The 12,331-nt window shown below is 35.1% G+C and overlaps 1 protein-coding gene across 6 annotated transcripts in view; it reads left to right on the top strand.

Moving 5' to 3' along the window:
- Positions 1 to 9,136, top strand: part of LOC108569791 (protein daughterless-like) — a 36,828-nt gene extending 27,692 nt beyond the window's left edge. Inside the window, exons 4-13 of one of the 6 annotated variants that reach the window (XM_017931473.1) lie at positions 5,116 to 5,409; positions 5,483 to 5,659; positions 5,932 to 6,003; positions 6,141 to 6,339; positions 6,924 to 7,035; positions 7,223 to 7,309; positions 7,967 to 8,065; positions 8,298 to 8,443; positions 8,515 to 8,645; positions 8,767 to 9,136. In XM_017931473.1, coding sequence (XP_017786962.1) covers positions 5,116 to 5,409; positions 5,483 to 5,659; positions 5,932 to 6,003; positions 6,141 to 6,339; positions 6,924 to 7,035; positions 7,223 to 7,309; positions 7,967 to 8,065; positions 8,298 to 8,443; positions 8,515 to 8,645; positions 8,767 to 8,811 — 1,362 coding nt within the window. In that variant the 3' untranslated portion in view covers positions 8,812 to 9,136. The remainder of the gene's footprint in view (positions 1 to 5,115; positions 5,410 to 5,482; positions 5,660 to 5,931; positions 6,004 to 6,140; positions 6,340 to 6,923; positions 7,036 to 7,222; positions 7,310 to 7,966; positions 8,066 to 8,297; positions 8,444 to 8,514; positions 8,646 to 8,766) is intronic. The other 5 variants (XM_017931475.1, XM_017931479.1, XM_017931478.1 and 2 more) reach the window with 5 other exon arrangements.
- The last annotated feature ends 3,195 nt before the right edge of the window (positions 9,137 to 12,331 follow it).

The raw sequence follows: 12,331 nt of genomic DNA on the forward strand, positions 1-12,331 counted from the left end.
GCTTTTTTTTTTGAGTCCGAGTTCACGTTAACTTTCCAGCGCTGTACTATTTTTTTTTTGTAACTGGAAATAATAGTGTTCTAATGATAAGAAACGCCTTGCAATTGATCGTAATTAAAATGCGGATCGCTTTAAGTGATGCAATTTAAATTAGTTTTTACAGTTTCCATTAAGAGCAATTAAATGAACGAGAGAAAAATGGTGACCGGAACTACCTTCTCGAGGTTCGGCGTGGAATAACATGGAGGGAGGGAATTGCATTTTAATGTGGAGTCTTTATTAAGGATGTAATATTTCAGAAAATTGTCTTGAAGACAAATGCGGAGGCTTCCGCCGCTCCCCTCCGCGCGCTTCCTCATCCACCTCAAGAACTGGGAACAATGAACTGCACTAAATACATAGGGGTAATAAACTACCGACGGTTTTTAAAAATAGCTACTCGAAGCTCATCATTCATTCGATGGTTCTCTCTTCTTGTGGGGGGGAAAACGGAACGCTCGAACGTACCTGCATTATCCGTCATGAAATACTGAAATGAAGGCATATTTAAGAATTTCCTAATGCATTTTACATGTCCTCCGAGGCGTTCTCACGCGCTTCATTGGGGAACAGCCTATGTCTTCTTCTGTTCTTCAACCCCGGGGGGGCGACGACGTTGCTCCTCGGTTCGAACCCGACGATGATTTAAATATTTGCACTGGAAATAGAGTATCGGCTCTCATTGTGCGCGCTTCCGAAATGTATCCATTCAAATGGTAATAATGCACCAAAATTAGCCGTTATCACCCAGTGTTCAGCATCCATGTGCACGTTTCAATTAATGCCGATTCCAGCCATCCCTCTCAGCGCGTCGCCATCATGTTATTAAACGCAATTGAGTGATAAAAAGCTGACGCCCGGCGTCTCCTCCCTTCTCTTGCGCTTTCCACGAAAGCATTTAAAAATAAAATTGTTACTTTGTTTACGCACTTTAATTACGATGGTATAATTTCATTTATTTGTATGGGCGACGGCTTTATGGCTTCCGGTTACAAATCTTATAAATATTATATATTTCAATTTACCATCTTCACTCTGTTTACCTCAGGTCATTAAATAACATTAACTTATCGACGATTCCAAAACTAATCGAAATAATTAAAACACAGTAGTTATGTATTACGTTTTTTCTTCATTTTTTCCTCTTAAGCAGCTTTTCTAATCAAGTATTCATCCTACCATTTTGCAGTTACAAGTCTTCTCCATACATATATATAAAATATTCATGCTAAAGCCCCTATTGTATGCAACCAGAAGTATTTTTCAACATCTTTTAGTAAATATACATTCTCAAATCAATCGTTTGTCTACAAGTTTCACAATATTTAAAATTTATTTAAAAAGTGTTTTATTTTTTTGTAGTAAACTTCCATAAAAATGAAAAACAATCATTTTAGTAACAGTTCAATTAAATTATGAATGTTATTCCAATATATGTCAATTTACATTAAGTTATAGAGTATTGATATTAATAATCCAATTAAATTACACAAATGTTAATAATGAATTGCTTGCGCTTAGAGGAATAAAATTTTTAATATTGTTAATTTTATATGAATGTATATTTGAAACAAATTTCAGACAAGTTCTAATAATGATACAGAATGCGTTTCAAACAGTGTTAATGCGGAAATAATTAAAACAATTATTTAAATGTTGTAATTTTATGCATTGACCGAAAGTTGAATTTATCTTAGAACAAAAGAAGGCTTATCCAATTATAAGAAAATGGAAACATCTCGCAGGGTGTGACGCGATTTTAGGAGAAAGCTGTCGCGAACGATAAATCAAAATGCAATAGTAGTCCGAATCCGGACGTCAGTCATGCGGCCAAGTCGAGGATCGAATTGAATGTTCAGTATGTATATTATGTGGTCGGGGTATATGTGTGTGTGGATGTATGCATTTCACATTACGATCTGAACTTTGGTCCCTCGACGTCCTTTCGTCCTCGGGCCGGCAGATTCAATTTTTTATAATTAAATAATAATAAATTGATGAAGGCATTGATTGATGGATGGCGAATGATCATCTGCTTCGGCGATGGGTCCTGCCCATACACGGATGAAGAGGATATGAAACAACCGAAAAGGAGGAGTAGGATAACGAAAGAAAAGGAAGAAAGAACGAAGGTGCGACATGCATCGTTGTCCGCGGAGACGCGCAAGTTTCGAAACTGTTCGATTCGCGCGTAAATAGAATTATTATGAAATTGTAATTTATATATGTATATAATATATTCGCGCACTAAGCGAACAAAAAATAGAACCATTATGATACATATCAAGCGCACTTTATTAACTGGAGATGAAGCGAAGTTATTTATGTTTCACAACTAACTTCTAATTAATGTATTTTTGTCTTAAAGCCGTGTTTCTTTTTATTCTATTTGTATATACAGACGCTACGATTCTTATTAATAATTGCGAAGATGAGAAAACGTGTAAATTACGGCGGAAGATGAAGGTTAAAACCATGACCTTCCTCAATTTCCTGAAATTTTAGCAGATCGTAAATCAGTCGATAGATGTGTGTGTGTTAGTTTTGTTGAAATAGAAGAACAATTAGTGTTCGCGAGTGGCCAGACGGAGAGAGCGTTTCATTTGTGTGTAAATATGCGAGATGCGGCGCGAAAGAAATTGAGCAGACTGTTTCGATGTTAGTATAGGGTTTCTTGGATTTATTGTTCCAACAGTGAAATTATAAACAGCGTTCCGTTTTATTCTTCGGCTTTGACCGTAAAATGTGTACGTAGTATAACCGCTCGGGGTGATGTTTCGAGAGAGCAGAACAAGAAGAATAAGAGAAAAAGTAGAAAACAAAGAGATGCGGAGCGGCGGGTGGAAGAGGGATGGTACTGTAGAGACTTTAAATGTATGTATTAAAAGCATTCCTTCTATCTATGGTTTATGAAATGACAAAAATAGATTCGGTCCTCTCTTGCTCCGCTCCTTTCCCAACTTTGGCGACTCTCTTTGGGTGGTTGCCCTCATTACTTAATGAACCGAGATGGGTTTTAATTTATTGCGGCCGCCACATCTTAAATGTTTAATGGAATTAATAATTAATCCGCGTTACTGCGAGAAGCTGAGGGAAAGAGGGAGAGAAGAGAGAGAGCGAAAATTTAAAAGAGAGGACAGACGGAGAGAAAGATTGTGTATCGAGCGATGAGGCTGGTACAAATTTCTTTTTTGGGCGTGATATAATCTAAGTGTTCGAATATTTTCTAAATTTATCCATATCGTAAATTATTTATAAACGCTCGCGTCTTCGGGTCCTCTCCTCTGCCAAGCGAAAGAACTGCGGCCAAAATGGTCACACACCGCGCGTACGTAGTGTTTTGTACACACACACGGATCCGACGAAACGACGGGAGGGCAGTGACGTAATCCGTGCAACTCGCTCCTCTGCCAGAGGAGTGAAAACGGGAAGATTTATTTTCAAACTGCGGCTCCTCTTATTTATTATCGTTTTAATTTCTTGTTATTCAGCGCGGAATGTTCTTCGGAAGACAGCGCGCTTCGCATTCCCGGAAATAATCATCATCATCGAGATCATCCTATCTTAGTATCATCGGTGTAGATGACCACCATATCCCCAACGACGTGCATATGGATTTCGTATGCATCCACTAATCACGCAATTACCATTTGAATATGATGAAAGAATAATGGACTGCAGTTGACCGTCTCCTCGCAGAGCAGATAAACGCGTCATTAATTATAAAAGGACGATGGCGACCATCGCAAGGGGAAAAACTAATTATTTTAATGAATACACTTTGATGGATTCGAATACTTCGAATTACCCTTAATTGCGGCTTTCATTATTTAGATTAATTAAGAACAACTTGCTTCCATTTTCTTATAAGAACTATACACTAGTTTCGGTACTCTCAAGCAAACTGCGATCACAAAATTCCTACTCTACATATAGAAATAGTGAGAAATTTAAAGCTACGATAATTACCAACTAATGTGATGTGCAAGCAATAGAGATGTACTTGCAATATGACTGTCACAGAGACAAAGTTATTTGGTAATTTACACATAACGCATATAATTGGTTACTTATTTTGTTATTTTGGCACGGAAATCACGCTGATATAGCCAGAATTTCTTACAAGATCTCATTATTTTGAGCAAAAATGAGATTATGTCACGTATGAAATTAAACATTACGGCAAATATATTTCGATTAATGTTCATAGGTGTTTTATAATTTCACATCTTGTACAAACTATTTAAGACATATTACTGAGATAGTTTATGAAATAACTTAAATCGTATTTAATTTATGATTATGTTGTATTAATTAATGGAAACTTGGGTGGTAGGTTTGGATGAATATTGATAACAGAATATCAATGGATACAAAAATGTATGTGTTAGTTACGCAGTTCGTTTCACATTTAAATTTAATTCTGACGAGTATTGGCTTATCTTATCACGGCAATTCATTAGCAAGATTAATGATGTGTCAAACGCTTTCATCTAAATATATTACATATATATGTATTTTTTTTGTCGAATGTATCAGAACATTTTGTGTTTGTTGAATGTTATTATTTTTGGACGGTTCCAGGTCAGAGAGTATCTTGGATATAGTTTTATTTATGTTCGTAATTAAATAAGCATTTGGCTGGGCGCGCTTTCGTTTTTCCTTCTCCATCTGCACGGTAGTAGGTAGAGGAGTATACTTGCTTTGTGTCTTGGTTGGGGGGAGGTCTGTATTCCGAACTCGTTGGTTTTTATGCGTTTTATTGACTCCGATGTCTGTAATTTTTATATCGAGCGTTCGATTTTTATCTGCGGCTCACGTACTGGCCATAAATAGCGGTTCCACCCTAGTGCTCCACCTCCTTAGGGAAAGAGCCGAAGGAGCAAGCGAAGGGCAGGCAAAAAATAAAGGATTTCCCGGGTAGTTCTCCCCGAATTTATATATATATATGTGTGTGTATCTGTGACGGATTTATTATCTCGTCCCTCGTACTTGACCATTCAGCAGATTGCGGATATATTGTATTTTTATGTTTTACGTTTCGTTTTGCTTATGTGTCTCAATTTTGGTTCACAGTATGGTTCGGACGAGTTCCACGATTCCCCCAGATACACGTCGCCGGCGACGGGGACGTCCGGTTACTACCTAGGAGGCGCGGACGGTGCGCCCGGCTCCGTCGGAGAATGGTCGACGACGTACAGCACGCCGTACCAGTACGAAGCCTATGGAATAACATTAACACCTGAAACCGAAGGACAAGGGCTACCGCCTATGTCTTCATTCCGTGCCAATGGGACCCCAGCTACGACAGCTCCTCCGACGAATCCTCCCTTCACACATACAGACGGCATCAGCAAAGCGCTGAGTGCGGTAAGAAGACAAGAACAACAACAACGTCCTTTTTGGAGCCATCAATTAAACTTTATTTTGTTACGATTTGCAGATGTACCCTTTAGCAGAACAGGCTAGCGCAAGTAGTTATAGTTCTGCACCATCGACGCCGGTCAGTTCGCCACCTCCTTTAGCTCCATCGGGATGGATCACAAATCACAATGCAACACATTCTCCACACTACACACAGGCTGTGACCAACAGCGGAGCAGCTCAGGGTTTACACATGGTAAGGACCTCCTATCGACCACAAGAAGTCCAATTGTGTTTATAGACAAATATTTCTTATGAAAATATGAATGGATTTTCGAAATGCGATAGATGTTGGTTTTGAAATTGTTTGCTCCTAAAGCTTGAAAGCTTACATAGTTTTGATTTTGGCGATGATGATGATCATTATTAGTTTATTTATTTACTTTGGACTTTGGTTTGTCTTTTATTATTTCTTCCCTATTTTCGTTTTTTTGTGTTTGCATGGTGTTTATTTTTTGTTTTGTGAAGCCCCCCGCTCCAGAAGCTCAACGTTTAGACGATGCCATCGGCTTCTTAAGGGACCATGCAGAGGTTGTTAGCGTAAGTGTCATGCTTTGACCTATTATAGCTTCTTTTATTTACTTATAATTTTGCTTTTACCATCAGAAACTATAGTTTCTCTCTCTCTCTCTCTCCTATTGCAATTAACATGCCTTTCTTTCGTTTTCTTTCAACAGGGAACACGTATGGAAGAAAGACTAGACGATGCCATAAATGTTTTGCGGAACCACGCAGAATCGCAGCTGGGAATGGGACAATTACCTCCGAATCTGGGTGGACCACCGCAGATGACAACGTTAGGTGCGTACGCACCACCACCACCTGAATCACATTTAGCCGCTCCTATTAAAGTTGAGCGAGATACGTACAACATCAGTAAGTCAACGCGACTAAAATAAAATTTGCCCAAAGAAATGCGATTTTATTGTTGACTGGTTCAAACTTACATGCAAGCAATGGGAACTCACATTTACAAATATCGTTTAACCCCCAATTAAATGTAATTTAATATACATTACTTTTGAAATACTTATAATATAATTCATTTAGTCAAATGTTAAATCTTTCAATTAATTAATAATATATGCTTAATAACAAATTAATTAAGGGAATTACTTATTACAAAAAAAATGTAATCTTGTTTAATGGAGTTTCCAGTGCAATCGAAAATATATTTAGTTCAACTGTATTATAAACAGCTCTAAGACTACAATATAAACGAAGCTGTAATAGAATTCGACTGTATTATTAACATCGTTAACTGTCGCTAAATGAATTGAAGCTTGCGGTCACATAAAAATCAGATTACCGTGCGTTTGCATGTATCGGACAGTTAACGTGTTAATGGCTCTTAACTTTTATATTCCCCATAACTTTCTTATTTCCAAATAACGTGATTAATGATTTTCCGCCTCCACTTTTCTCGTCTAAATATATTGATGTATTTGATGTTTTTCCAGAGAAACGCAAGGAACCTCCAGATAGCGATACGAAACCCTCGAGTTCAGTAGAGAGTGCAAATTCAACTAGCGGTATTCCTGGTGGCAAAAATAGTAAACGACCTAGGAGATAGTAAGTTGCTCGCTTGAATTATTTAATATATTATTCAATGAAATGCGAAACGTCGACGTGATGGATCTGTTCGCGCCGTCGTTTCGTTGAATATTCGGTTATTTAGAAATTATCTAAATAAGAATGTCGTATGTATGAATCTGTGTTTATGTTGTTTTGCTGATGCTTGTTGTGTAACAATGTTTAGCGCGACAGACGAGGAGGAAACTGACGAACCTGGAAACAAGGCCGTGCGTGAGAAAGAACGCAGGCAGGCCAACAATGTTCGGGAACGGTATGTAATAGCACGCATTTTTATAACACACAAAGAAATCCTAAACGTATCAAATACTTTCAATTCAGTTATATAAATGCACACACGTAATACCTTACAATGTGTGTATTTATATTGTAAACGAATTAACACTTTGTTTAACGTTTAATGAGAGGAAAGAAGGCCCATATTCAAAAAAACGCAAATGTTATGCCCGATCTAGTTATTTGTTTTTGCGGATACGATGTAGGTGCAAGACGAGAACCACAAGTAATTAAGTAAATGGATTGGTTATAAGATGCTTGCTTTTAAGAATTGGCCACCGGCATGCACCTTGTGTAGAATTAATACTGATTGTTTACGTAATAATATCTCTTTATCTATCTATTTACTTCCTAATTTTGTTTAATATCTTATTTGTTTTCTTCTAATTCTTTATTTTATGTGCACTTTGAATATGGGCCATAATAAATACACGATGGAAGCGAGGCATCACACCCTCCTTTTCCACCGAGAGTTGAGCGTGCTATTACAGAATGTAATCAAAAGAAACAGAAATAAAGAAACTCCTGTAGCGCAGATTATTGTTAACACAACGAGTTATTATGTTATTGTTGTTGTTTTTTTCTTGTAAGTTGGTCGTAGTGGACTACTAACAAAAAACAATATCTTGCGTAGTTGTTCCAGTGCGGATGAAACGGAAGAGGGTGATTTAGATCCCGACGTTAAAGCTCAAAGAGAAAAGGAGAGGAGGCAGGCTAATAATGCCCGAGAAAGGTATAAAACAGCACTCACTCACTCAGAATCACCTTTACTCATTAATAATCGCTCAATATTTTTGGCCTATATTCATATGTACTACTCTCTATAACTCTCGTTTAATTATTTACAATTCTCATCCGCAATTCCCTCCCATCTCTTTCTCCTCACTTTTTTAATACAGAACATCTCTCGGTGAATTGTACAGCCCGATTAATTGATGACCTGTTCGTGTTTTCTGTGTGTATAGGATACGTATCCGTGATATTAACGAGGCGCTAAAGGAATTAGGGCGAATGTGTATGGCACACCTGAAGACGGATAAACCTCAAACCAAGCTAGGCATCTTAAATATGGCCGTAGAGGTGATAATGACGTTAGAACAACAAGTTAGAGGTAAGTTGACGTTGATCCATAGAAAGACGCTTTTACTGATTGATTTTCTGTTATGTTTTCCAAATTTTTAGAAAGGAATTTAAATCCAAAGGCAGCTTGCCTAAAGAGGCGAGAAGAAGAGAAAGCGGAAGATGGACCGAAACTGGGTCCTGGACCTCCTCATCACATGTTATCCGCGTCTTCTCACTACCCCACCATACCTGTAAGTAATCAACGTCGCATATTTCAAACTCAAGATTGGATTACACAATTTTGTTGGATTCTTTAAATTTTTACACTCATCACTTTTCATAATTCATTTTGTTTGTTTGTTTGTGTTTCAGGGACCTCCGCCAAACTTGCCTCACAATCCCGGCCAGCCACAATAGCATTGCTAGTGGTTCCGTTTTGTTTTTATGTTTATTTTTTATTTAAAGTTTTCTAAATAGGACTAAACTATTTGCTAGTGGTTGGAACTCCAAAATGTACATACTACACATGTTCGTACAAATAACGGCATCCATTTCTCATCCATTCGTCATAATGTCATAAATTATATTATATTTTTTTAAAAAGATATGAATCGTTCGGTAGTGATACTGTGTAATAATTCTTAATTTTCATCGTTTAGTTATTATTTTAGAACAATTCTACTATACCTACGTACGAAACAAAAGCAAAGAAACAAATGAAAGAAGAACAACGTTATTTTTGTTTTGTTTATATCAACTTCGCTTTATTTATGTTTCCTTTAAATGGTTTGATTTTTAGAGCAAATTCAAGTTTACACTATGTAAAATATTTAAAATTATTGTCTTTATTATTATTTTTTTTTAATTTCTCGCTTTACTCTTTATTTTACTTGTATACTTAACAGTGCCAAAAGTGACAGTACGTTTTCTTTATAAAAGAACATAAAAAGAAATATAGTAATTCATTGATCTCGCGTTATTATTATTTTTTTGTTTACATTTAACAGATAATCGAACCATTTGAAGGAAAATCTTCATTTCGAATTCCGCGAGTCCCTTCATGCACTCGTGTTTGATGAATACGAAAATAATAATGAAAGACAAAGAGTATTTTGATGAAAAGGGAACACCAAAACTATTAGCTTTAAAGATAATAATAATAATATGCATATTATACATTAATCCATGACAATACAAAGGAACCTTTTTTAAAGAAGAATGTTGTGTGTGTGTGGATGATGGGACTCGCAGAAGAGGCTCTATTTTTTTTCTTTCGGGAAAGTGATAAATGGAAAGATAAAATGAAGCGAAGGCGAAAATTTCCGATTTCTTTTTTTTTTAATATTTTTTTTTAAGAACAAAATATGTAAGGACTAAAATAAAATACAATGTTAAATATGCGCCAGTATTGTGAAAATTTTATGCGAATCGCCACATTCTTCTTTCTCCCACCACTCTTATATACATATATTTATATTTTCTTTTTGTTTAATTAAAACTTGTTATAAAACAAATTTCGTTGTACATATTTTGATTATTATTTTTTTTAATTAATTTTTGAAAATGTAAATGATTCAATGGTAATAGTAACTGTTGTTGAGGTGCCCTTCTTCTGCGCGAAAATAGATTTCGCCTGGAAAAACGGCGCGCGGTGGGTGTTCTTTATGTGGTTTAACGTTGTACCATTTCGTCCGTTCTGAAACACGAGCCTTATCATATCTGTATATTGTGTATGATTAAAGAATTAGTGCCAAATGAGGCTTGCGTTTGTTGGGGGCTAGGATTTAATTGCGCGTGCACCCTGTTTCGGCCACTTGTTATTATATTATATAAATGTGAATCGATCTCTCCTCTTCTCTTATTTTCATCATTTCGGTTAAGCGACGTCGCGGATTGGTGACAACGACGAAACCACGTAAAGAAGAATTTGAAAAACTTCTATCGATAGAAATCCTCTTTACCAATGTTCATATTCATACATTACCATCGAATTTGCCTTGGTTAAAAGCGCGCGGGAGTGGCGCGAACGACCAATGATGATCGACGCGAAAACGGAATAATCACCCTTCACCGAAATATATGCATACTACATACTCTCCTACCACTTATTTTAAATCTTCTTGTTATAAGCGAGCGTTTTTTGCTGTATATATTTTATTTTTATTCATATTATTTAATAATGAATTATAAAGAGTTTTATAATGAAGATTTTATATATATTTATGTGTATGTATGTGGTCTGAAAAAAGTCGCGACTCCCTCTTGAAATAATTTGATTTTATCTTAATTTTATGCAACAAGGAAAACGAAAATTTTTCCTGTTTTAGATCTTTAAAGTAATTGTGTTCTGAGCGTAATATATTTACTTATTTGACTTAAAACTTTATTAATATTGTCATAAGATTTATACTTTGTTCAAAGAAAAAAAAAAAAGAACGAAAGAAATAAGTGCAAGGATTTAAGTGGATCGCATATATTTGTAATATATCTGTCACGAGTATTTTTTTTATTACGTTTAATTTTTCGTGTTTTATGTTATATACATATAAATACGCAAATATTTAGTTTATATAATTTTTAGTTTTTAACTTCCTTGATTCATTTTTACGGATAGCAACAACACGTAGAATTGTAATTATCTTTTAGCTCGTTTTTTTTTTATATATATATAATTTAGTGAATACTTATTTATATACTTTTTATATATATACATAATAGTTATTTTTGTTTATTTTATTATCTTTTTTTTTTTCTGTTAAGGCTCAATTTTAATAGTTTTAATAATTGATCCCCAGACTCTGAACAAAATGTTGAATACTTAGGAACAAATCGAGCAAAAAGTATATTGAAACTGCAGTATTATGTTGTCATAGCAATGAGATGATTAAAACTATTAAAGTAGCTTAAGTCTTTTTTATTTGTAAATTGCATATCTCTTATGTTTTTACTTTATATTTGTCTTTTCTCTAGTACAAGAAATGTGTTTTATTTTTTGTATCTGTTTTATTTTTTTGTTTAAATTTGCATAGTATATTTTCTTGTACAAAAAAAAAATGGAGACACCCGTGTTCTTAATATTCAAGATCAGGGAGGCCAAGGCACCAAAAGAGGGCGTTCCAAAATTTCAGTTGGCAGCAATATATAATTTATATTTATAATCCTGTTTATTATTACTCTGTTATTATCGATTGAATTGGAAAAAAAAGTATGTTCTTTTTTCTTTTGGCAGACAAACATTGTAAATTTTCAAAAATATTGGTGCGAGAATCCAATATATATATATATATGATATATATATTTAAATAATGCGCTCGAGTTCCATCGTGATGCGGCAATCGTGCATTTCCACCAATTTTTGTATTACTTTGTAAATTGTTTGAGCGTTCTATAAATTATATTTTTGTAGTTTGTAAAGGGAGAAAGAGATGGGATGTGATCATGTTCTTTTTTTTTTGTTGGGATGCACGATCTCCGATTGGATAAGAACTCGGGCACGTGTTCGACTAGTGCAAAGAGGAAACTACTACATACAAATCTTGTAAAGCTTACATTGAGAAAAAAAAATAATTGTATAAACGTTTTATGCGAAATGTGTTTTTACGTATATTAAACAAATGAAAAAAAATATGTTCTATATAAGAGAAAAAGAGGATTATGTGATGAACATAAGTTAGTTTATACATCTAGACATTGAAATGATTATCAACTATATGTAATATACAATACGTACATAATATACTATGTGCCATTTTTCCATAAAAAAAAAACTAAAACATGTCCGTGTTTCATTTACAACCCATAATTTTTAATAACATTTGTATATTTGAACAATTGTATAACACTTTGTTATATGTTTTACATATTTGGAGATTTCTGTGATACATTTCTAGACTCTAGACCAGGGGTTGCCAGACTTTTTGCAGCAAGAGCCGCACCT

Source organism: Nicrophorus vespilloides, unplaced genomic scaffold (assembly GCF_001412225.1).
Source record: "Nicrophorus vespilloides isolate i.1.1-1 unplaced genomic scaffold, Nicve_v1.0, whole genome shotgun sequence".
Classification (NCBI taxonomy): domain Eukaryota; kingdom Metazoa; phylum Arthropoda; class Insecta; order Coleoptera; family Silphidae; genus Nicrophorus; species Nicrophorus vespilloides.